Source organism: Hyperoodon ampullatus, assembly GCF_949752795.1.
Source record: "Hyperoodon ampullatus genome assembly, chromosome: 1".
NCBI classification, from domain to species: Eukaryota; Metazoa; Chordata; class Mammalia; order Artiodactyla; family Ziphiidae; genus Hyperoodon; species Hyperoodon ampullatus.
Genome location: NC_136914.1, coordinates 201,081,845 through 201,107,807, shown reverse-complemented (window position 1 = coordinate 201,107,807; position 25,963 = coordinate 201,081,845). Strand labels below are relative to the sequence as shown.

Sequence of the window (25,963 nt, the reverse complement as noted above, 5' to 3'; positions counted from 1 at the left end):
TGTGGTCTCTAACTCTGAGCCCTTCCCAGGTTGTTGTGGGGGTGGCTTTGGAAGCCCCGCGTGTGGGTCTCCTTCCCCCTTTTCTGCTCTCAACTCTTCCTGGGAAGGTGGGTCTCCAAATGCCTGTTCCTTCATACAGGGCAACCTCCTGGCCTCAGGGGCCAGTGATTCAGAAATCTTCATTTGGTATTTGAATAACCTGAGTGTGCCAATGACCCCAGGATCCAAGTCACAGGTGAGGAGCCTTCTGGTGCTGCTGCTTAAGAGTGTGCACCTGATTTTACCGGGGAGCGTTGAATTCTGGAGGCATCCAGCGCCCAGGAGATTTCCATCTTCACCACTGGAGGGCACTAAAGCTCCACAGACTAATGTGCTGCCTACCAGCCAGATAATAGAGAGTTGGAGTCGGGTGGGGAGGGGTTGGGGGTGGCTTGTGGTCATTAACTGACCTAGGGGTTTCTGGAAGGCAAATGAAGAAGGGTGAGGGGAATAAAAGACATTGAGAGAAGGCGTGAGCTTAGGCAAGCTTGGGCCCTGAGCTTAGCTGACCAGGGGCAAGAGTAGGACACCCAGATACACCCTTGTCCTTTTTGTGGGAGGATCAGCATTGTCTTTGTATCTGGTTCCCCCATGCGGTTGGGGGACTCGTGTGTGTCTGTCTCTGAGTGTACCTATCTTGTCAGTCTGTAACTGGGCCCATCTTTTTCTTCCTCGCTTTTGTTTCTTATGCTTACAGTATCGTGAGGTAAGTTCAGTATGAATATGATAGCACTTTGTGCCCTAAAAGTATCAATGGCTTTTCTCTCTGCCTCATTCTCTCTGGGGGTCTTGGGTGTCTATATTTCCCTCCCTCCCTCCCTCACCTTTTTCCTCCCCCTCCCTCTCTTGTCAGAGACAAGAGGGCTGTTTTAAAATCTTGACTCTATCCTCTCAGGAGCACTTTGGGATGGGAGTAAAACCCAAGTGCATCTGTCCGTCTGAGCTTCTACACCAGTTTCCTAAAGCATCCTCTCTGGAAAACTACCCTCCCAGCTTCCCGAGACTGGCTTGGTTTGGATAGCCCCATGTCTACTCTTGGCCTTTCTGTGGGTGGTTGGGAGCAGTGGAAGAGCAGCTGTCTCTTGGTCCAGGGGTGACAGGTTGTCCTCAACCTGCCCCCCCCCATCCTGCCTCAGCAGCCCCTGAAGACATCAAGGCACTCTCTTGGAACCGTCAAGTTCAACACGTTCTGTCTTCTGCTCACCCCAGCGGCAAGGCAGTCGTGTGGGATCTCAGGAAGAATGAACCTATCATCAAAGTCAGTGATCACAGCAACAGGGTGAGTTGAATCCAGGCAGAATATAGGCTCGGGCTCTGCTGTCTCTCTCAGGCCTAGTTTTGGAGCTGCTCTCCCCCAGGCCAGGGTTCTGCTTTCGGCTGTTACACCTGTGGATTCAGCCTCATAGCAGATTTCCATTGAGAGTGAAAGCTTAGGGAAGCTAAACTGATCTGATCTGGAGGCTTCTGGTGCTCCTTGCTTATGGTCATCACTTATTCCCCGATGGCTGTGGTGTTCCCAGTCACATAGGAGAGACAAAAAACCTGCCCTCAGAGAGGTCCCATTTCAGCTGGGCAAAAAAGGTTCATAACCAGAAGAGTCAGGTTACATTGCCCATTGGGGTCTGTTCTGTTCACAGATGCACTGCTCAGGCCTGGCCTGGCACCCAGACATAGCCACCCAGTTGGTGCTATGTTCAGAAGATGATCGTCTTCCAGTAATTCATCTGTGGGACTTGCGCTTTGCCTCCTCACCCCTGAAGGTGCTGGAGAGTCACAGCAGGTAGCATCTCAAACCCCATCCACATCCTTGTTGGAGGGTGGGGGCATAAATGACCTGGGTAGAAGGCAATGCATGCCTCACTTTGGCTACCAGACATTCTCCCTGGCTTCAAAGCTATCCCAGTGAACACGTAGTTACCCAGTTCTAGTTCCAGCTCCAATCAAGAGGAGTTCCTTTAGACCCAGAGGTTATGGAAAAGAGCCTGAGTTTCCATCTAACTTCCAGAGATGGGAGTGGGGATAGGGTCATGAGAAATACTGGAGCCAATGTTTAGTCCCCCTGGGAGAATCCCCAAGCTCTGATCTGAGGATGGTACTCATTTCTTTAGGTGATTAGGTTGCCTTCTTCAAGAGTTCTTAATAAGAGAACCTTGGCTCCTGTCTTTTCTGTGAACAGGCCTGCCTCTGAAGCTGTAGCTCTTGGGCCTACAGCAGAGAAAGCAGCCCCATAGTCTGTTGTTTCTAACTCAAGGGCCATGCCCCTTGGGGACTTTTGAGCATTAGGTCCTCACTGCCCTCTTGGGCTAAAAGCACCCATAGGGATGGGTGCTTGCCTGATTCATGTTGATTCATAATTCCTACCCTACAATCAGGGAAGAGAAGCAGGCCATCCTTCAGTGACCTGTAGGAGGCAGAGTGGTATAGTGCATCGTGCACAGGCTCTGGGATTTGACTTGGGTTCTGGCTGCTTGACTGCTGAAAGTTCCTTAATTTCCTCCAAAGCCTCATTTTCCTCATTTGTAAAATGAAGTCAGACTGCTCATTTTGGGGGGATGAGATTTATCCAAGATACATAAGGCGCCCTACTCACAGTAGGCATTCAGCAAATGTTAGTTCCTCTTTCCTTTCCTTTTTAGGGGGAACCTGTCAGTGTCATGGAGTCAGGCTGATGCTGAGCTACTGCTCAGTAGTGCCAAGGGCAACCAGATCTTGTGCTGGAACCTGGGGAGCAGCGAGGTAGGCTGGCCCTTCTGTGGGCATGCTGGGATGGTAGGGGAGTCCCGGCTGCACCTGTGTGTTCTGGGTTTCCTTACCTAAGTCAAGGTTTCCTTAATGGTTGTGTTCCCTCATATTAGGTGGTGTATAAGCTACCCACACTGAGCAGCTGGTGCTTCGATGTGCAGTGGTGCCCTCGGGACCCTCCAGTGTTCTCTGCTGCCTCCTTCGACGGCTGGATCAGTTTATACTCTGTGATGGGTAGGAGCTGGCAAGTCCAGCAGATGAGACAGGCTGACAAGGTTTGAAGGGCTTGGTGGAGAATGCTGGAGGGAAGGGACTGTCCCTGTTTGGCGGGAGAGGGAAGGACATAAGCCTGGAAAGAAGTGGGGACTATTGGAGACTTGGGAGACCAGAGCCCTGGGTTTGGGAAGGCTGAACCTTTGCTCCAGTGCCCATCTTCCCGGAAGGATGTCAGTTCCTGCCCAATACAAAGGAGGCCTTTACCTTGACTCTTGCTCTTGGATGTTCCTGGTGGTATTTTGGGGAAATTGGACCTCCATGCTAGGACCCTTCACTATTTTGGAAGTATGAACTGTCTTTCCTCCCTGCCTCCTATAGATCCATTTTGTGCCACACTCCACTGTAGACATTGGATGCAGTAGGCTTTCCAAGAGCCTTATTGCATGGGAGTCCCATCCTCACTACCAGTCCCCTGGAATATGAGAGTCCTGCCTTTGTGGGCCAAATTGGGTGTCTCAAGGATCCCTCCCAAAATGGAGTTTGTAGGTAGAGTTCCTGGCTAAACCACCACTCCACACTGGTGATGCAGGTGTCCTTTTGCCCTCAGATCTCTTCTTCCTTTAGCAAAGTCCAGCGTCTCCCACCATTGAGGTGCCAGAGCAAGTGGCCCAAGCATCATTGATACCTCCCCTGAAAAATCCCCCAAATGGATGAGAAGGCCAGCAGGTGTTTCATTTGCTGTAAGTGTAGTGTGTGTGTGTGAAGCCTACTGTGTGCCCAGCATGGAACTGTGTTCTGTAAGAGGTTTATTCTCACTGCCTGTGTCTCAGGTCAGGTCCCACTTTACTGCTCAAGCAGAGTTGCTGTAGCTTCCCTCTCTACTCCTTCACCCTGCTTGCTGTGCCAGTCCTGTCTAAAAGGAATTGATTGCTTTAGAGCTCTCATTTATGGAGAACTGCCTGAGATTCCATCTGATTTTTCTCCACATCTACATACCTGGACTGGTAGTGAGTCCAGGCATGGTTAGAATACAAAAAGAACAGGTTGAATACAAAGCAGGAAAGAAAAAAAAATGTAGATTTCATCCTCTCCCTCCTCTGCTCAAAACCTTTGACTCCCCTGCCATTGCCTTATAGACTCAAGGCCAAATGTACACAGAGCACCACTTACCTCCAGTTTTTTGGGGGAGTGGGAGCACTGCCCTAAACATCAAGTTTATTGTGCCGTTCTCACATTCCAAACCCAATCCCCCCTCTCTCAGTGGAGGACAGCAGAGGGAAGGATGTTCACAGTACCTGCAGGCCTCCCCAGCAACGTTCCCCTCTTAACCCTCAGTCCATCTATCCGTGGTCCACTGAGACACAGCTAGGACAAGAGCTGAGGAGAAATGGGAATCTCTCCTTGGGACAACAGGAGGAAGAGGCTAGAGAACTTGATACCCACCACCTCCCATGCCCCAGGAGAACAGAGGTCAGCAAACCGTCCATGCCATCCAGCCCAGTGGAGTGGGGGAGAGGAAGATGATGGTGACTCCAGCACAGCCGGGCTTGCTGCTTAGGCGCCAGAGGTGTAGGGAAGAGGCTGGGGCAGCAACACAGGAAAGGCTTTCTCTGCAGATCCAAGAGAGGAAACTATCTTTGGAGCCAGAAAGAAAAGACCTTGGGATACTTTCCTCTTCCCCCAGGTCCTTTGTAGCAGCAGGCAGCTTCTTCACACTGTCTGTTCAGGAGGCCACTTAGTGGCTGGGGGGATGGGCCTTGTGGAACAGTTACACAGGACACTGGAAGTCTTTGAAGGTGTTGTGGGGTGTGGCCACAAGCTCCTAGCTGGAGGAGCCCACCTCTGGGGATGTCAGATAGGAAGTGAACTGCTCTGGCTTCAGCTGAATTCGATGGTAGTTCTTGTAGATTGTTTCCATGAGAGTCTTTCTCTTGCCGTAGGATGACCAAGGCTGGGGCTCCAGGACCAGGATGCCCCTAGGATGTAGGTGCCAGTAGATCTGGCAAAACACACACTTCCCCTCGTCTCTCCAGTTGAGACGCACCCACCTGTTGAGGCTGAGACAGACCACCACATCTTACGTGAGTGTTTGGGCCTGCACCAGCTCATCTCGATCCAGCGCAAAGTTACCTGCCCTGGAGAATTCTCTGCTGAACTAAAAAAAAAAAAAAAAAAAAAGGCACTAAAGCAGGCGACCTTGTCCAACTTCCACTTCCCCCGAAATGGCCAAGTCCTGCTCCAGTTTTTATTCCCACCTTATTCTCATGTGTTCACTCTGCTCCAGTTACATATGTCTACTTTCTGTTCTATGAATAACTCAACTCTGCTGCCTCCACCTGTACCTTACCCTTCAGCTTCTCTCCTGAACATTGAATCCTACTGCAACCTTTCAAGGTCGCTTGCTTAAATACCACCCCCCTCCATGATGCCCATCTTTAACCCCATCAGAGGTGAAGAACTCTGAGGTCAAGGGGCCTGAATTCTTATCATAGCTGTGTCTCTTACCAGCTGGGTAACCTTGGGCAAGTCACTTAACTCAGGACTTCAGTGTTCTTATCTGTAAAACAGGGATAGTAGTACCTGCTGAGCTTCTATTTGTGAATTGACATGAAACTCAAATAAGAATATATGTAAGCACTTTGTAAAACTATCAAGTATTATACAAATCAAAAGTTAAGATGGTTCTGTTTAGCACAATCTGTAATGTAGATTTTGTGCTGTAAGAGTGGAGCATTCTGGCTGGGAACATTCATAAAGGAGGGGGTAGTAGTGAATGGTTGGGGACTAGAGCAGTAGTTGTCAAGCATGGCTGTAGTTGGAATAACCTGAAGAACTTAAAAGAAATACTGACGCCCAGTACCACCCCCAGAACTTCTGATTTTTTTGTCTGGGGTACAGCCTGGTGACTTCGGATAGCTCCCCAGGTGGTTTTAATGTGCAGCCAAGGTGAAGAACTGCTGGAGTAAAGGAACTTTCCTGGGCTCTGCTTTTGTGCCAGGTGCTTTATATAAAGTACCTCATTTGGAGAGAAGGATGCTCAGGTGGGGTTGTTGTGGTTGAAGGCACAGAAGCAGGAATGAACTGGGCACTTCGGAGATGCGGAGTGATCACATGAATGAACAGAGAGAGAGGCGCTGGAGAGGTAGGTCTGGCCCTGATTTTGAAAGATTTTGTGCACTCTAGGCAGAGGAGCATAAGCTCTCTCCGGGGCCTTGTGAAACTAGTACAGGCTCCTGAATGGCAGCAGGGATAGGGTTGTAGTCTAAGGCTTGGAATGGAGGAGGAAAAGACCAGTGCTAGCACTGGGCATGTGAGACATTGAACAAGAAGAGGGAAGACTTTGTCGTTGCTCAGCTATTGTGGGTAAAAAGACTGTGATAATGCCAAGGAGTTAAGTCCAGGTGACTGGGAGAAAGATGGTACCAGGACAGGTGAGGAAAAGATGAGTATCATGTACTGAAGTTTTAAGTTGATGGTGCTGAAAGTGCAGGGGTGGTTTTGGGGTGGGGGTACATTCACTACTGAATTCCTGATCCTATTCTACCCCCAGGAGTTCTCTTATTATTGCTTTCCTATCCTAGGGTCGACCAATAGATAGCCTTCCCTGTGATCCTGACTTGGTGTTAATTTTTGCCTTAACCCTTCTTGTTTTTCCTCACCAGTTTGGGGGGAAGCTGGTTACCTTTGGCCTCCCCAGCACCCCTGCCCATCAGGTGCCACAGTCTTGCCTCCGCCTAGTCTTCATCAGTCAGGTCACCACAGAACCTGAATTCCTCATGCAGTCAGCTGAGCTGCAGAAGGGCCTGGGATCAGGAAATCTCCTGAATTACTGTCAGAACAAGATCCAGCAAGCATCACTGCAAAGCAAAAAGATGCTCTGGCAGTTCCTGAAGGTAGGAAGCCTGAAGGCTGGATGCTCAGAAGTGTTTCTCCAAAGCCAGGCACCCCAGCCTCTGTCAACAACCACCACGTGGCCCAGATTACAGAGGGCCTAACCCCACTGGGATTTTTCCTACATGGACCCACCCTGGGCACAAAATCTTCACCCTTTACCCAAGGCTCAGAGACCATTTATGGCTAGGGAAACTGAAGAGTACAAGTAGCATTTGCCTTTTTTCTACTGTTGCTGATGTCCTGGATACTTTACCAGAGCCAAGGTGAAGGCTTTCACAGTGCCATGCCACAGGGCAGTTAAGGTGATGGGAATGGAGAAGAAAGAAAGGGAAAGGAAGGGAAGAAGATCAGCTGGAAGGCTTTGAGTTGTTTCAGGTAACCCAAGGCAAGTCATTGTGGTGGGACTCAGGGCTCAAGTCCCACTCTACTCTGGAGGCATGGCTTCAGTTGCAGCATCAGTTTAATTTCAGGTTGCTTATGACACCATGATGAGTGCTTTATGTGTCAAAGGAAGTGAGCATGTGAGAGGAGAGAGCTGAAGAAAGAAAGAAATAACTGGACAGGCAGTGAGAGGATTAGTCATATCTTTGGGATTATAGAGTAGAATGCAAAAAGAAGGACAGGGCCTGTCCTGGGGGGTCTGAGAAGAACTTGGAGTCTGTGCTTCAGATATACTAGAACTTTATGAAGGTCGACACCAGGAATCTGAGAAGGAGAAAAGGATCTGAGGAAGATCATCAACCATAGAATGAAGCTAGAAGAAGATGTGGGAAGAAAATAGTAAGAAATAATGCTATTGTTATAAGCAGGATACAGGTAGTAGCTCCAGGAATGGTGGGGTGGGAAAGAGTAGAGGGAATAATCGGGAGTTCAGCCTTTACTCTGCTGAACAAAGGAAGCATTGGTGCCCATAGGACAGAGGGGAGTCTGATTTAAAAGCTATACAAGAGCTGTCCATGATGATGGTCCTGAAGCTGAGTATGGATGAACATTTCCAGCAGAAGAAGATAGAAGAAGAAGGGGGCCCTGAGAAATTATGAGAAAGATCATAGTAAGAATTCATGGTTCAGTGTAGGATAAATGAAGGGCCCAGGCCAGCTAACCCATTAGGGTAGGGCTTCAGGAAGCCTTGGCCCTTAGTACCTGGAACACTGAGTGGGTAAGCTGACTTCATTTACTATATCCATGCAACTTCACTTAGGAGTCTTCTCACCTAGCCGTTTAGACTCATAAGACTACTGAAGGCTCACTTGGCATCAGTCTCCTCAGAAGAATAGGGGACAGGAGCCACAGCTTGTCAGCAGGGCAGCATCAGGGAGCATCAGGTGGTTCTCTTCTGTGGGAGTCCTTGTTACAGTCCATGAGGCAGCTTAGAGTTCTCTCCTTCAGCTCCCCAGGTGCAAGAAGATGAGATATACATCAGGCTGGTGTGCTAGCTGCCCTGGCTTGGAAGCCCCAGGCCCACAAGAGCCAATATCTCTCATACAAACTCCAAAAGCATAGCTTCTAGGGTCCCTGCAAGGGATCTGTTTAGTACAGGAGTCCTTGCTATCAGGGAAGCCCATAGCATGGTGTCCACATCAATTATTTATAGTTTACATAGTTCCGGTCCAGATGCAATTTACCAGTCACAAGCTGTGTTGCCTAGAAACATAGCTGACATTTTACTCTTATCAGGCTACCAGGGCAATAGATCTAGGAAGTCAACTGAAGGTCCAGTTCTCATTGCAGAAGGGGGAAGGGTTTGTTAACACATCTGCCCACACCCCAACAGGAATCAAGTCTGGGGAGACATAGGGAGAGATGGTGTTGGCCTCAGTGGGCACTTCTGGTAGTACAGAGAACTGCATTTGAGGATGCACTGGCACAGATGTCCAGCTGGTGCAGGAGAGTGGCTTTCACATTCATTTAATGGAGACTTCTATGTTCTGTGGTTCCTTAGGTGACCTTAGAGAAGGACTCCAGAATGAAATTCCTAAAACTATTAGGATACAATAAAGAAGAACTTCAGAAGAAGGTAAGCTGCGTTCACATCAGAAACGTGCTTGATGCAGAAAAGAGAATCCTGCCAGTGGAAACCATCTCAGAATACCTCTTCCATTGATACATACACGAGCATTTTACCTCCTGAAGGTAGTCTCTTTCTTTCCCAGGAAGATACCTCAAGGATCTTAGCGAGTCCAGTTGGTGGGGTATGGAGGTGGGAAGAAAGCATAATGCTTATTTGACCTCGTGCTGGGAAGAGTGGTACTCATATGTCTCTCCCTGCAGGTGGCCACGTGGTTGAAGAGTGATTTGGGGCTGGGTGAGAGCCCTCAGCCCAAGGGAGTTGACCTCAACAGTAACAGACAACAGGCCTTCTGCATCCAGGTGCGGTAGGAGCCCAGCCAGCCTAACCTAGGGTAGCATAGAAGATCTGCCTTTAGGGTATCTTCCCCTTCCTAGCCCTAAGCTTTGCTCTCAGTAAGTGCTCAGCTTCTATGGAAGTCTTCAAACTCCTCACTCATTTAAAACCAGAGTGAGACACAGAGACCTAAGCTTTTAGGCTAGGAGCAGAGTTGTGTTTTAACCATGAAGTAGAGCGCTTCCCAAACCATACCTGGTTATTCTTTTACCTTTACCCATTAAGGGCCAACTCTTTTTTTTTAAATTGAAATGTAGTTGATTTACAATGTTGTGTTAATTTCTGCTGTATAGCAAAGTGATTCAGATATACATACATTCTTTTTTATATTCTTTCCCAGTATGGTTTATTGCAGGATATTGAATATAGTTCCCTGTGCTATACAGTAGGACCTTGTTGTTTATCCATTCTATTTATACTAGTTTGCATCAGCTAATCCCAAACTCCCACTCCATCCCTCCCCCACCCCCTCCTCCTTGGCAACCACAAGTCTGTTCTCTATGTCTGTGAGTCTGTTTTGTATTGATAGATAAGTTCATTTGTGTCATATTTTAGATTCCACATATAAGGGATATCATATGGTATTTGTCTTTCTCTTTCTGACTGACTTCACTTAGTATGATCATTTCTAGGTCCATCCATGTTGTTGCAAATGGCATTATTTCATTTTTTTGTGGCTGAGTAGTATTCCACTGTATATATGTACCACATCTTCTTTATCCATTCATCTGTGGGTGGACATTTAGGTTGTTTCCACGTCTTGGCTATTGTGAGTAGTGCTGCTGTGAACATAGGGGTGCATGTATCTTTTGAATTATAGTTTTGTCTGGATATATGCCCAGGAGTGGGATTGCTGGATCATATGGCAACTCTATTTTTAGTTTTTTGAGGAACCTCCATTCTGTTTTCCACAGTGACTGCACCAGCTTACATTCCTACCAACAGTGTAGGAGGGTTCCCTTTTCTCCACACCCTCTCCAGCATTTGTTATTTGTAGACTTTTTAAAAAAATAAATTTATTTATTTTATTTATTTATTTGTGGCTGCGTTGGGTCTTTGTTGCGGTGCGTGGGCTTTCTCTAGTTGCAGTGAGCGGGGGCTACTCTTCGTTGCGGTGCACGGACTTCTCATTGTGGTGGCTTCTCTTGTTGTGGAGCACGAGCTCTAGGTGCGCAGGCTTCAGTAGTTGTGGCACATGGACTCAGTAGTTGTGGCTTGTAGGCTCTAGAGCGCAGGCTCAGTAGTTGTGGCACACAGGATTAGTTGCTCCTCAGCATGTGGGGTCTTCCTGGACCAGGGCTCGAACCTGTGTCCCCTGCATTGGCAGGCGGATTCTTAACAACTGTGCCACCAGGGAGGTCCCTGTAGACTTTTTAATGATGGCCATTCTGACCGGTGTGAGGTGGTATCTCATTGTAGTTCTGATGTGCATTTCTCTAATAATTAGCAGTGTTGAGCATCTTTTCATGTGCGTGTTGGCTATTTGTATGTCGTCTTTGGAGAAATGTCTATTTAGGTCTTCTGCCCATTTTTCATTTGGGTTGTTTTTTTGTTGTTGAGTTGTATGAGCTTTTTGTCTATTTTGGAAATTAAGCCCTTTCCGGTCGCATCGTTTGCAAATATTTTCTCCCATTCCATGCATTGTCGTTTTGTTTTGTTTATGTTTTCCTTTGCTGTGCAAAAGCTTGCAAGTTTAATTAGGTGCCACTTGTTTATTTTTGCTTTTATTTCTATCGAAGGGCCAACTCTTAATAGCACTCCCAGAGAGAGCTACTAAGCCAGCTCTCTGTTCCTAGGCTCATTTCCCAAGAAGCCACCTCTGTCCTTCTTTGTACAGACCTCCAAACATACCACCAAGGAAGTCTCTGCCTGCTCAACCTTCTTTGATGAGCTGGTCCCTCAGGACATGACTCCGTGGGAGATCCCCATCACAGAAGGTACCCTGACCCTGAGGGAGAGGAACCCTCTGTGTGGGAGTGGGTGGGCTTAGCGTTCTCGGGACTTGAGGACATTCCCTTCTTGTCCCCGGCCTCCTGCTTCCCCCTGTGATCACAAATGCTGGGTGGTTCTGTACCAGTTAGAGCTCTCTCTGGCTGAAGATTTTCATGGATGGGTCCTTTGTATGGAAGGCCTTCTACCAAGGTATTTTTTTCTATCCTTCTGTCTTTTTGCTTAAAGAACTGTGACTCTCTTCTTGTTGAGCAGGCACACATCACACCTATGATGCTGCCACCTGAGTCCCTGCCTTGTCTTGGGTCCTGTCCTTAGAGAGTTACCATTGGACCTGGGCACCCCAGTACACCCCACTACACTTTGTTGTGAGGGAATGAATTTTGGGAGTTTGGGGCAAGGGAGACTGAGGGATGCAGAGTATAGGAGGTGGGCTGTGGGCCCTGCTGGGGACAGGAAGCTAGGGTCTGAGGGCAGGCTGATGCAGAGGGCATGCCTCTACCTACAGACACAGACGGACTCCTGAGCCAGGCTCTCCTGCTTGGAGAACTGGGCCCCGCTGGGGAGCTGTGTCTGAAGTAAGAGTGCTTTGCTGATGCCATCATCCTGGCCCAGGCTGGGGGCACAGATCTGCTGAAGCAAACACAGGAGCACTACTTGGCCAAGAAGAAAACCAGAATTGCCCCGGTAACTGCCCACCATGCAGGAGAGGAGGAGAGGGGATTACTTGGGCCTTGTCAAGTGGATGTCCATACCTTGGGACTGGTGCTTAGACCATCTGCCTATCTCTCTCTCTCCCTACTCTTAACCACCCCTACCTTACCACTGGCCCCTAGTCAGTGGTCTAACAGGAAGGCTGCTTATGAGGGGCTTTTCTCAGCACATCTGTGTGTGTGACTCCTGCTGCCTACACTGGATGGACGGCTGATGGCTTCCTTCCCTCTCTGCCCATTACAGCTGCTAGCCTGTGTTATACAGAAGAATTGGAAAGATATGGTATGTGCCTGTAGCCTGAAGAACTGGAGAGAGGCTCTGGCCTTGCTACTGACATACTCAGGGCCAGAGAAATTCCCCGAGCTCTGTGGTAGGTGGCCCTCAGCTCCAGGATGGAGTGGTGTGACTCTAGCATGGGTCAGTGGATACACTGAGGGAGGAGACAGAGGAGCGGCCTGAACTCTGGGAGGTCAAGCCATGTTGTCAGGGACTAGAGTGCATCCCTCTACATTTAGCAGAGGGCATTTATGGTCCTCTTTTACTTTTTCTTATCACATCTCAGTGCAAGAGTTTTGCCCTTCACTGCAGAGCAGGATTAGCCTCACTGTTGTCTTAAAGCCACTGAGGCTCCTTGTCCCATAGCTTATGGTCCCCCACCTGTTTTCAAACAGGAGGAGGAGGAGCACAGGGAAGCTGTGCCATTTAAGAAGTTTCTGTCTCTCTACAGACATGCTGGGGACTCGCATGGAGTAGGAGGGTGGCAGGACACTAACCTCTGAAGCCAGACTCTGTTACGTGTGCTCAGGAAGTGTGGAGCGGCTGGCGGAGTGCTGGGCAAAATGCCCCCTGGCTTCATCCCCCATGGCTGTACAGGTACCCCTTCTCTGCAGGGCCCTGGTCCCCCACACCAGGCCTTTAGGAGGGGCTAGCAGTGGAGATTGCAGGGACATCAGAGGTGAGTCTTCTGAGTAACCAGGCTGGAATCAGGGTATTAGGGAAGAGATTAGGGCCCCTAAAGTCTGGGACCTTTTCCATGGATAAACTATCATCTTCCTTCTTTCTCAGTCAAGGGAGACTGAGCAGCAGCTGCTTAGATATTAACCTTCGTAATTTTTTCCCACTTCAGGTTTGGGTGTATAAGTTTACTCTATATTTGAGTAATTGTGAGCTTGGGCCTTTTATTAGCTTCTGTGAAAAGTCCTGTATCTAAATTGTACCAGATACTTACTCTGTGGGTACCCAGAGAAGGTGGGGGTCACAGACTCATGCGGAGACAAAGTCACACATGAAATAAGAGTATAACAGAATCTGAAGTTGATGATGTATTAGCATAAAAGATAAAAAATCCAAAAAGAGGAGGCAGAAATGTACAAGAGTGTAAGACTCAAACGGCTTGGGAAGTGAAGCCAAGTGGCCCTTCTCTGACTGTCATGTCTCTTATATATCATCACCTGCTACCTGCACCTGGCTATGGCCAGGTGCCCTCATACCCATAGCAGGGAAGTCCTTGGTTGAGCTGCCTGGGCTTGGAGAGCAGGATGTGCTTTGAAGAGGGCTGACTGCCCTTATCCTTGTCCCTATAGGACCTGATGGAGAAGGTGATGGTCCTTAACAGGAGCTTGAAGCTACTGCGGGGTCCTGATGGGGTGAGCCCAGGCCCTGCCACAACCTACAGAATCACTCAGTATGCCAACCTCCTGGCAACCCAGGGCAGCCTGGTCACTGCCATGAGCTACCTACCCAGTGACAGTGCTCAGGTGAGGGGGGCATGTGGAGAGAGCAAACCATTTCATTCAGTCATCTAACACTGGCCGCGCACGTCCATGTTCCAGGCACTATGCTAAATGCTGGAGCTCCCAGGATAAATAAGATCTAGTCCCTCAGGAGGTTCACAGTCTCTTGGGGGAGAATCAGGTATCACTAATTTATCCTGCTATAACAGAAGCTTATACTAAGCACTGTGGGACTTCACAGGCAAGGGGCTGGCTTTGTCTGGAGAAGTCAAAGAAGGCTTCCCAGTGGTTCAAACATTTGACCTGGACCTTCAAAGAGAAGATAGCTTACCAGAAGATGTCAGGCATTCTAGGCAGAAAGAACAGCAAGAAGGAAGGTTTGGCAGGAATTAGAGACCTTTTGAGTCCTCTAATGGCTGAAATGTAGAGGGTCGGCTGAAGTTTGAATGCTATGTGGGGCCAGGCTTGTAAGAGGGGATGTTTGCTTGTTTTAACTTTACTTAACACAGTTCTTCATGATTATAACTTTTATAGCCACCAATCCAGCAGCTGAGAGATCGGCTTTTTCATGCCCAGGGTTCTGGTGTCTTGGGCCAGCAGTCTCCCCCTTTCCCCTTTCCCCGGGTTATTGTGGGAGCTGCTCCCCACTCTCAAGAGACATCATCTCCCAGACTGGGATTCCAGTCTTCTCACCAGGTAAGATATTGCTTGTTCATTCATTCAAAAATACCTGTTAAGTGTCTACCAAGTGCCAGGCATGATTCTAGGCACTTGGAATATATTAGTGAAAAAAATGATGAAAATTCCTGTCTTCATAAAGTATGGATTCAGTTAATTTTCTAATAACTGTTTATTGAACAACTACTAGGCACTTAGAACAGAAAGGTACACAAACCATGATCCTTGCCCTTAATTAGCTCATAGTCTAGTCTAGGAAAGATAGGTAAAAATTAACTACAGTAAAATTCATAAATGCCATGATTGGGATATGATTAAAGAGCCATGAGATCACACAGAAGAAAGCAATTTACTGGGGGATGGGGGAAGTTCAGGGAATGTTTCAGAACGAGTATGATGTTTGATCTGAGTCTTGAAGGTTAAAAGTTATTTAGGCAAAGGAAGAGGTAAGGAAGGCTATTTCAGGCAGAGGAATGGCATCTACAAAGGCAGTGAAGGGAAAGTAAGCAGAGCCCATTTGAGGAATGACTAACATTTTAATGGGGCTACAAAACAGGTGTTTGTGGCAGTGGACTGAGTTAGATGAAGCTGGGGTAACAAGTGGTAGTTAGATCAGGAGAGACCTGGCATTCTGTGTTTGAGTTTAGATTTGAGGGACTTCCATGGCGGCGCAGTGGTTAAGAATCCTCCTGCCAATGCAGGCAACATGGGTTCGAGCCCTGGTCCGGGAAGATCCTACATGCCACAGAGCAACTAAGCCTGTGCGCCACAACTACTGAGCCCACGTGCCACAACTGCTGAAGCCCACGCACCTAGAGTGCGTGCTCCGCAACAAGAGAAGCCACTGCAGTGAGAAGCCCATGCACTGCAATGAAGAATAGCCCCCCGCTCTCCACAACTAGAGAAAGCCGGCGCACAGCAATGAAGACCTGACACGGCCATTAATTAATTAATTAATTAATTTAAAAAAGAGTTTAGACTTGACCCTGAAGGCAGGCAGGCAGGCGCTATTGAATGGTCTTATGCAGGGGAAGGACTAGCTATGTGTCTAGGAAGGGCAAGGCTATAGGTGGTTAGGAAGCTAAAGCAAGAGTTGATGAGGGAATGAAAGACCTGAAACTAGAGAGTGAGGTTGGATTTGAGATATTTAGTAGGTAGAATTGACAGAAACTGGTGATGGTTAAGAGGAGTGTGCTAAATGGGGGGACTGACCACAGTGCCCAGATGGATAGGATGCTGTTAATTTATGAGACCAGGAGCCTACTAGAGGGGAATAAAATCCAGGGAGATTGTAGATAAAGGTATCAGGTAGAAAAGTTCTGATGATTCATCCTGTCCCACCTTTAATTCCCACCCTAATTTTCTTCCCTCCCTCACCTTCCCCCTCCCTCCTCCTCCTTATCCTTCCCTACTTGCTGGCTCTCTCTCCCTCCCTCCCCTCCCCCTTTCCTCTCACTCTCTCTTTTCTATCTTGAAATAATTACAGATTCACAGGAAGATACAATGAAATGTATTGGGAAGTCTCATGCATCCCAAGCCCACCACTTCCCATGCCAGTGTCCCACACAACCACAATACCATATCAAGGCTGAGATACTGACATTAGTATAATCCACAGATTCAGATTTCACTGGTTTTACATGTACTTATTTGTGTGTGTGTATGTGTGGTGTGTGTAACCATGTAAGAATTTTACTCTTCATCTTTTTAACAGAGTCCTCACAGAGCAAAAAAAATTAATTTTATAAGGGCCAGTTTATGAAGTTTTCCTTCTATGGATCATGCTTTTCATGTCAAGTCTAAGAGCTCTTAGCCTAGTCCAAGGTCCCCCAAATTTACTACTGTGTTTTTTCTAGAAGTTTCATAGTTTTATGTTTTACATTTAAGTCCATGTTCCACTTTGAGTTAATTTTTGTGGAAGTGTGAAGTTTGGGTCAGGTTTCATTTTTTTTTTTTTTTTTTTTTGCCAATGGATGTCCAGAATCATTTATTGAAAAGACTGTTCCTCTTCCACTGAATTGATTTTGCTCCTTCATCAAAAATTAGTCAGACATATTCGTATGGACTTATTTCTTAGTTCCCTGTTCTGTTCCACTGATCTGTGTGTCTGTCCTTCTGCCAGTACCATTCTGTCTTGATTACTACCTCTATATCAGTAAGTCTTGACATGGGGAATAGTAATTTCTCCTACTTTATTTTTCTGTTTCAAAATTGCTTTGGATATTCTAAGACTGTGTCTTTTCACATAAATTTTAGAGTAAGTTTGCCTATATCTAAAAAGAAACTTGAAGAAATGGACAGGAGTTGCATTAAAACTATAGATTAATGTAGGGATAGTTGACATCTTTACTATATTGAGTCTTCCCATACATGAACATGGTATGTCTCTCCAATACTGTCTCCATCAGCACTTTATAATTTTCATCATACAGCTCCTGACATGTTTTGTTCATTTCAAACATAAGTATTTAATTTTCTCTTGAGCAATTTGAAATCAGATGGCATTGCATTTTTAATGTTGGTTTCCACTTGTTTATTGTCAGTGTATAGAAATGTAATTGGTTTTTATGTGTTAATCTTGTATCACGTGACTTTTCAGTGCTCATAAATGAGATTCCTGGACTCATTTATTTGCTTTAGGAGTGTTTTGTGGATTCCTTGGGAATTTCTATGTAGATAGTTATGTCATCTGTGAATAGAGACAGTTTTATTTCTTTTTTTCCAAATTGTATGCCTTTAATTTCTCTTGCCTTATTGTAGTACTAAAATAAGAATGGTGAGTGTGAACACCCTAAACTTGTTTCCAGTCTTAGAGGGAAAACATTCAGTCTTTCACCACTAAGTATGATGGTAGCTCTAGGTTTTTGTAGATGCTCTTTATAAGGCTAAGGAAGTTTTTCCATCTATTCCTGGGGTACTGAATCATGAATCAGTGTTGAACTTTGTCAGATGTTTTTTTCTGCATCATTTTATATGATCAAATGATTTTCCTTCTTTAACCTGTTGATATGGTGGATTACGTTGATTGATTTTTAAATATATCATAATATGCATTGCATGACCTGGGGTAAATCTCATTTGGTTGTGGTATATTATTTTTATATACATTGTTGGATTTGATTTGCTAAAATTTTGCTGAGGCTTTTTGTGTCTAAGTTTATGAGAAATATTGGTCTGTAGTTTTATTTTGTAGTGTTAGTAACAGGGTAGTGCTGACCTCATAAAGTGAGTTAGGAAATGTTCCTTCTTCTATATTCTGGAAGAGATTATGTAAACTTTGTGTTAATTCTCTGAATGTTTGGTAAAATTCTCCAGTGAAACTATCTAGGCCTCGAGATTTTTTTTTGGGGGGGAGCTTTTTAATTACAAATTTAATTCCTTCAATAGTTATAGAAATATTCAGGTTTTCTGTTTAATTTTGGCTGAGTTTTGGTAGTTTGTGGTTCTTGAGGAATTGGTCTGTTTTTTCTAAGTTGTCAAGTTTATGAATGTAAAGTTATTTGTAGTATTCCTTATTATCTCTTTAATGGCTACAGGGTCTGTTGTAATGTTCCCTGCTTCATCCTTCATCTTGATGAATTGTGTCTTCTCTCTTTATCTTTGTCAGTCTTTATAAAGGTTTATCAGTTTTGTTGTTGTTGTTGTTGTTGTTTTGCAGTACAGGCCTCTCACTGTTGTGGCCTCTCCCATTGCAGAGCACAGGCTCTGGACGCGCAGGCTCAGCGGCGATGGCTCATGGGCCTAGCCGCTCCGTGGCATGTGGGATCTTCCCGGACTGGGGCACGAACCCGTGTCCCCTGCATCGGCAGGCGGACTCTCAGCCACTGTGCCACCAGGGGAGCCCTTGTTGGTTTTTTTTAAGAATTAGTATTTTGTTTCATTTTCTTTGTTGTTTTTCTGTTTTCAGTTACTTACCTTTCTTTTTCTTTCCAAGTGCTGACCCTTTTTTCTCTTCCATCAGGTTCCGGCTCCATCTCCAAGGCCAAGGATTTTTACACCTCCGTCATCACTTGTGATGCCCTTGACACCTTCCCGTCCTAGCCCTTATCAGGGCTCCAGAATGCAGAATACAAGTGACTACAGGCCATCTGGGTTCCAGGAAGCCCAGTCTTTGCCTGTGGTCCCTGGGGTAAGGCCTGGTGAGTGACTGAGTGAAGACCTGTCTAGGCAGAGCACAGAGGAAAACATCTGGCATGGCCAGAATGGATTTGGGAGGCAGTATGTCTATCTAGTGAGAGGAGCTTAGAGTTTGAATTCTGAATTCTCAGTACTGTCAGTTACTGACTTTGTACCTGTGGGCAATATACCTAGCCACTTTGTTTCTTTTGAAAATTGAGAGTGGTTGTTATGTTGGTCATTTCAACCCCACAGGATTGTTCTGAGGGTCAAATAAGGAATATAGTTAAGGGCTTCCCTGGTGGCGCAGTGGTTGAGAGTCCGCCTGCCGATGCAGGGGACACGGGTTCGTGCCCCGGTCTGGGAAGATCCCACATGCCGCGGAGCGGCTGGGCCCGTGAGCCATGGCCGCTGGGCCTGTGCGTCCGGAGCCTGTGCTCCGCAACGGGAGAGGCCACAACAGTGAGAGGCCCACATAACGCAAAAAAAAAAAAAAAAAAAAAAAAAAAAAAAAAAAAAAAAAGGAATATAGTTAAAAGTACTTCGTAAATGGTAGATCTCCATACACATGTATTAGTTATTTATTATTATTATAGTTTTCTTTTTATTGCTGCTTTATTCCTCCTGATGTGCTCTGAGTCTCTCCCAAATTGAAATTTGGTGGCAAATGACCTGTTTCTATCCCATTTCAGCTTTATCTCAGCCGCAGCTGTCAGGAGGGCAAAGGGTGCAAGCTCCTAACCCCGTGGGATTCCCTGGAACATGGCCTCTTCCTGGTCCACCCACAGCACCCCCAGACATTATGCAGGCTGGTTCTGCCTCCCTGCCTGAGACTCCTCAACGGCTCCCTCTGCTTCCTGTGAGAGCACCAGGCTTCAACCCTATGAGCTCCCAGCCACCAGCCCCTCCTGTCACCTTCTCTGCAGCACACCCTCCAGGAGGGCCAGGTGCTCCATGTGCCGATGCCTTCCCAACCACTGGCATCTTGACTCCTCAGCCAGGTCAGTCTTCTCCCATGGCCTCCCTCTCCTCCCCTCCCCACTACCACCTTGAGAGTCTCTTTCCTCAAGCCAATGAATTGGGGTTGGAGAATGTCAACTCAGAGTGTGGCTGGTCTGTGGAGGGAGGTGTGGCAGACTCCAACTAAAATAATTTTCCTGGTCTTCAGACCAAAAATTCCAGTGTTTTTGATCATGCCCCTAAAATACCTCTATATTTATACTATTCAGGACCTCAAGATTCCTTGGAAAATGCTCCAGTGCCCAGGGGAAACCTCCAGAGGAAAGAGGTCAACACATCTCCCCCCCACTCAACCCCTTATACATTCACCGACGACCCACACTCTAGTTCCGTACAGAAAGCAGCCTGGTCCTTCCCGTTCTGCTTTCCCCACTCACTCTTCTCCCCTCAGCTCCCTCCTCTTTCCTTCTTATACACATTCACCATCTTCTCACTTCCAGGTTCCCCACTTACTATTCTGTGCCCTCGTTCATTCATGATTTCTGCCACTCCCTCAAAGTAGGGCCGAAGGAATCTTTCAGCTTAGACTCACGTGCCTCTCTTTTCTCTCTCTTTAGTTGCCAGAGACATTTATGCCCCCAGCACCAATTACTGCTCCAGTTATGTGCCTCACCCCTGAGCCACGAGGGGTCCTTTCCTCACAGCCTGCTGTCCCCAGTGTGAGTCATGCTCCCCCTGGAGCCCCAGGAGAACTTAGCCTGTAGGCGACAGGAATGATGTGTTTCCCTCCTCTTGGAAACCTTTTCTTGGGTATAGAAAAGCAGGGAGCATGGTAGATGGCTTCATTCCTCAAGTTGGAGGCAGACTCCGGGCTGAAGGAGACGGGGTGGGGGGCAGATACCAAGTGTCCCTACTGCAGACCAGAGAGGACGCCCCTCCTCAGCTCTGCTCTAGTGGGAGCAGTGTGACCCCCAAGTCACTGAGGACTAGTCCTGCGGGGAGCAATGAGCAGGACAGCTTGCCTCTCTCTCCTGTGTCCCTGCTCCCTCCTCAGCAACTTCAGCGGCCACATGCGAAGATGGACGGGAAGGAGCTGCCCCCTGAACATCAGTCCTTGAATATCAGCTTTGAGGCGCTTCTGCAGCGCTGCTCCCTGTCTGCCACTGACGTAGTGAGTCTGAACCTTCCCCACGTTGCTCCCCTCCTGCCCTAGCTGGTCCCAGGATCCCTTAGCCGTAGACCAGCGCCTGTGTGACTCTTCTTACTGTCCCTGGACATGCTGCCTGTATCTTATACTTGTTTGATGTCCATGTGGAGTTGGGGAGGACTTGTCTGGTCTGGAGGTTATCTCCTTGGTAGCAAGACCAAACAACACTGAGACCTAGCTCTTGGAAAGGCCGCAGGGAGTACTGCAAGGAGGGTGAGACCAGGAGTGAAGAGACCTGCCATTCATTCCTGGCTGCGTCAGCTTGAGCGAGTCACTTGGCCTCTTCAGGTCTCCTTTTTGTCCTCCGTGAAATGAAAGAGCATTAAGCCATTCTAGCTCTAAGGTACCGTGATTCTTTATGGTTCTGTGTAGTGTTAGGCATAGTAGCTGGAATCAGAATCCACTTCCCTCCCTGCAGAAGACAAAACGGAAGCTGGATGACGCAGCCCAACGTCTAGAATGTCTATATGAGAAGCTCTGCGAAGGGGCATTAAGTACAGTCAGTGGTGCTCCTCTGCCTCCTGCTCTTCCACCTTCCCCCATGGCCAAAAGGTGCCCAGTGGCCCTTCCTATGGGCCTCACTGACCCTGGGTTCCTTACAGAATATAGACATCTTGCCTGGACTGGACTCTAGAACTTAAGTCCTCTCTTCTCCCTTCCATGCCTCCAGAGTAGGGGTGGGGTTGGGCTTACTGACTGCGGGCTAATTCTTCCACAGCTCTCGCCTCCTGTCCTGGCTGGGCTCCACGAGGTTGCCCGATGTGTGGATGCAGGAAGCTTTGAGCGGGGCCTCGCTGTGCATGCTCAGGTGGTGAGCTGCAGCAGCTTCAGCGAGGTCTCCAGCTTCATGCCTGTCCTGAAGTCTGTCCTCACCATCGCTCTTAAGCTACACATCTAGACCAGGCAGCTCCTCTTGCCAGGAGGCCACTTCTACTGTTACTTAACTCCTTCCTGCAGGAAAGGGGAATTTCGGAACAGATTCCGTTTGTTTTTCCTAGCCCTCTTCCCTTGCTGCCAGGTATATGATGCTGTAGGCTTGGCTCCCAACCAGCAGAGTGCCTGCTCTCCACCCCTTTATGCGTGGCCCTCTGGGATCTGCTCAGGGCTCTCTCAGCCTGTTCTTCTTCACTTTCCCTAAAACTGTACTCCAACAGGGCCTGGCGCAGTGTGTCGTCTCCCCCAGGGATATTCTAAGTGGCTTCTGAGAGGGTGAGCAGGATCGTTATTTCCAAGTCTACCTCGACTGTACCCATCTTGTGGGTCTTTTGTCTTTCCCGTTCTGTGGGTTATGAGCCGGACTTTACCTTTTCCTTGCCTCTGACTTCATATTTCCAGGTTCATACTTCTCTGAGCCGCAGAGGCTGGGGTAGAGTTGACTGCTGTTCACCCTTTGAACAAGTCATACACATGAGGGATGGGTGCTGAGCACAATGAAAAGAAGGAACTCAGACCCTTTTAAGAAGGGACCTCTCAACTGCCAGCATTGTTAAGGATGGGCTAGGTGAGGTGGAGGGTGGATGGGATACCTTTTGCTGAGAGCTGTCTTAGGCTATGGGATAGGAACAGAGGGACCACTACCTGTGGGGAGTGGCCCCTGACTCAGCCTGCCTGATCCCTGGCCCAAGGCCTAGACCACTCATTCTGTGATTAGAAGCCAGGTTCTGGAATAGGAGCCATATTAATGAAAGAGTCTTCTAGCACTGTTCTTCAAGGCTTGGAGGCCCTCTTCCCCCAGCCCCACACTTCTCAGGGCTGCCTTCTCTGGCTGCGCTTTCATGGTTGGACTCTGCATTTGAAGCACTGATGTACTTTATGTGCAATAAAGCAGCTTTAGTTTGGTTTCCTCTGTCATCTCCCAATTATTATCTCCTCTAGGTCCTATTTTGCTCTTATCTGTCTTCCCAGTCCTCTTTGTTCTTGTTCCCTATACCCTAATAAGACAGAGGAGAGGCTTGTGGACAGATAGGAAGTCAGGAGAGTTGAAGAAAGGAGGTGGCACTGAATTAGGCTCTCCTTGCAGCGTTTATGGTCACTCTGGTGTGTGTGTGTGTGTGTGTGTGTGTGTGTGTGTGTGTGTGTGTGTGTGTGTGTGTGTGTGTGTGTGTGTGTGTGTGTGTGTGTGTGTGTGTGTGTGTGTGTGTGTGTGTGTGTGTGTGTGTGTCCATCCGTGCCTGACATTCAGCTTCAGGGTTTTCCCCACACCACTTCAGGGCTGAGCTCAGCTACACAAAAGGGGCTGGGTGTGAAGCCAGGGTTACGATCTCTAATCCTGTTGTAGATCGCATCATGTCTGCGGGCTAGATGTGTGTGTTTGGGAGGAAAGGATTGTTAGGCAGTATTTGTTTGTAAAGCCACTTGCTCTTCAGATAATACTTGCACTAACTTCTATTGATGAAGCAGTGTGAGCCCCAGCAAAGTCCTTTCCCAAAGTGTCTTTGAAGCCAAGAGCCCATTGAAGGGAAGAAAGGCCGGGAGAGGGGATTAGTTTGTTCAGCAGCTGTGAATTTCAGTGGGAGGTTGATGAACTCCGAAGTCTTTGTTTAAATTAAAGGTGGGGAGAAAAAAGCCGCTGCTGGAGCGAGAGCCTCACTTGGGGCCCTGAACTAACACAAGGAGAAGTCTGAGCTGCGGGGAGCTGTGTACTGACTGCGAAGACTTTTCCCAAACACTTTTCGGGAAAGGTGTTATGAGAAGAGAAGGGGGCGGAGTGGGGGATTAGCATGTGAAATGAAGTTTTCATTGACTCCGGTGGGGCTAGAAGGCTATTTTAATGGCATTTTGTTCTCTTATTTTCTCTTCTTGAGCTCTTTAGAGATATTGTTTTGCTAAGGCAGGCTTTCTTCCCCCTTCTTTCCAGTCTGCGGATTGCCTCTATGGGAGCCAACATAAATATTTCTCCTCCAGGAATGCGGGTTAATTAAAAGGAAATGAATGAGTGGAAGCATCCAATCCAGACCCACAATAGGCGAGTGCCCTGGCCTGCCCTTCCCTCCCACCACCACCAGCAACGCCAGCGCTGAGCACGACCCTGTCTCTGTCTTTGCCCTAACCTGCTGCTAAGGCCAGTTGAGGCTGCGATTCTTTTCAAGAAAAGAAAGCCCTGCCTGTGTGTAGGCTCACAGGCTAGGGACAGGAAGGAGACAGTGTTTTGTCCCCTCCACCCAGCGTCCTTGTCACTTCTCAGGACCTCCCTCTGCTTCTGTCCCCTGGCTGAGACAGATGGACTCCTAAAGAGCACACAAGAGGAGGGAAGGGGCCTGGGTTCCAGGACTCACCCCACGGTACCTTACTAGTTGGTGGAACAAGCCACACATCTTTCTCAGCATCAGTTTAAATCTGTAAAACAGAAGGTTTCACTAGCTGACCTCGAAGGTGTCTTCCCAAGCGACCGGTCTGGTTGTCCACGTTTATAAAGGGGAACACAGCACTGGTGATAGATTATAAGAGAGAACCTAACACTCCATGAATGCAGGAGGTCACTGTGTTGTTCACCACTGTATTTCCACTCTGGTGTTCGTTGAATGAATAAATGAATGAAGAGATAACGCAAGAGGGGGAAAAAGGCAATCCAGATGTAAGGTAGCTCAGTATTGTTTTCTTTATAGGTGCAAATGAATGTGGTACCAATCATATCCATTTGGGAATACAAAACAATAACGTATGAAGGAACTTTCTGGCAGCATGACATGTTTCAAGTACTGACCTGGAGTTATCAAATGTGGAGCACAATAGTTCTACTTGTATGCAGAGAGACCTCCTGGAGAATGTAGCTTTCCTTTGCAACATTGTACTTTTATATTTTCTAGCTGCCTTGCCAGATTTTCTTACTGTACACTATCAAGTAATTCTGCCAAGTGAGACAGCCAAGTTAGTACATGCTGCTGCTTGATTAGGGACGAAGGGCGAGTTGGGAGATTCAAGAGGCCCAGATCAAAGCTGAGGGAAGGAGCAAAAGGCCTTTTGCTGATGGAACTGGAAATGAAGCACTAGGAGACCCTGAGGGAATCATGTCCCCTGTAAGGAGGGAAGGGGAACCTCTCTCCTCAGTAAGTGTTAGTGGGACCAGAAGATGTGTAGGGATGAGGCCAGGGATTTGAGGTCTGACCTGGCCATTGTGTCAGTTTGGAATATGGGAGCCTTTCCACTGTCACTGGTCAGCCTTTAGAGCCTCCACCCATTTTACCCACTTGGAGCCACACCTCCTCTGTGCTTTCTCCTCCTCTACAAGAGGTGAGATGAAGTTGTCTAGCATTTGACCAGTTTTGCTCCGGAAGGGCTGCGGGGCTACCTGGTGCCTATGACCCAGGACCAGCCTAGGGGAAGGGAGATGACCGGCAAGCTCCTTGGGCTGCAGAGGGTCTGTCAGGGATTAGTTCTTCCCTTCCCAGAGCCCTATTTCACTAAGTCCCTGTTGTACTGCTGCTTTCTGAGAAGAGAACCAGAAGACTCAAGCACAACCAGCAGCAAGGTCTTAGCTACTAAGTGAATGTATTAGTGGAAGATTTATGGGGATGATTTACTAATCCTTGGCAGATTAACCTCTGTCAGGCCAGGATAACTACTTAGGCCATCAGGGAAGTGAGGCTCACAGGAGGATAGTATCCTGGCAAGGTGGGAGGGAGGAGAGGACCTAGAGGTTATATCTTATACACGCTCTTCCCCATATCCCCAAGAATAAGTTCAATACCTGAAAAAAAGGCACATGTCACAGTGACTGCAATAAATTAAGGTTCAAGGTGCTGAACTTCCTATTAACAGTTTCATTGCAGGAAGTTTATGTATTGAAGGAAAGTATCCAGTGCCTGAATCCTGCCTGTTTGAGAACCAGGTTAGTGAAAAGTATGGGTCCCAGCTTCTCCTTCCTCATGACCTGTCTTCAGAGGTGCAAACCAGGGTCTCAATGGGAAAGTAGCTTTATTTATCTCAGTCTTGGCTCAGGGGAATAAGATCCTTTGGGGAAAGAGAAGAGGTAAAGTTGATTGCTAGGAGGCTATAGATTAGGAGCAGGCAGGAGGTTACTTTAAAGTGTAGGAAATGACTGGCAGTCTGCCCTTACATCATTCCTAGATGTCGTGGGTATGTGTCTGGAGCACCTTGGGTGATTGTCTAGGAAGGTCATTGCCCCACTGGCAAAGTCCATTAGAGACATGGTATCACAAGGATGAGTGGCATCCTTGGTTTTCAGCAAGTCAGCGTTCTAGGGTTCCCATTTCCTCCATCTTCAACCCCTGCCTCTAGGAACCACCCTCCAAAGACATGCTTTTTCCTGGGTCAGTTTCCTCAGTATCCCTTCAGGGAAGGAAAGAAGGA

General features: G+C 47.6%; 1 protein-coding gene across 1 annotated transcript in view; it reads left to right on the top strand.

The window, feature by feature from the left end:
- SEC31B (SEC31 homolog B, COPII coat complex component) overlaps positions 1-21,551 on the top strand; it is a gene marked incomplete at its 3' end in the record, with an annotated part of 28,545 nt that extends 6,994 nt beyond the window's left edge. Inside the window, 27 exon segments of the mRNA XM_079712780.1 lie at positions 140-235; position 1,176; positions 1,179-1,318; positions 1,677-1,819; positions 2,676-2,775; positions 2,895-3,056; positions 3,605-3,643; positions 3,649-3,700; positions 3,703-3,737; positions 6,660-6,890; positions 8,834-8,908; positions 9,163-9,261; positions 11,133-11,232; positions 11,754-11,824; positions 11,828-11,932; positions 12,203-12,329; positions 12,687-12,709; positions 12,713-12,832; positions 13,543-13,716; positions 14,227-14,388; positions 18,332-18,509; positions 19,179-19,487; positions 19,716-19,774; positions 20,064-20,206; positions 20,464-20,617; positions 21,072-21,152; positions 21,372-21,551. Of these exon segments, the coding sequence (XP_079568906.1) occupies positions 140-235; position 1,176; positions 1,179-1,318; positions 1,677-1,819; positions 2,676-2,775; positions 2,895-3,056; positions 3,605-3,643; positions 3,649-3,700; positions 3,703-3,737; positions 6,660-6,890; positions 8,834-8,908; positions 9,163-9,261; positions 11,133-11,232; positions 11,754-11,824; positions 11,828-11,932; positions 12,203-12,329; positions 12,687-12,709; positions 12,713-12,832; positions 13,543-13,716; positions 14,227-14,388; positions 18,332-18,509; positions 19,179-19,487; positions 19,716-19,774; positions 20,064-20,206; positions 20,464-20,617; positions 21,072-21,152; positions 21,372-21,551 (3,159 nt within the window).
- Positions 21,552-25,963: the final 4,412 nt, after the last annotated feature.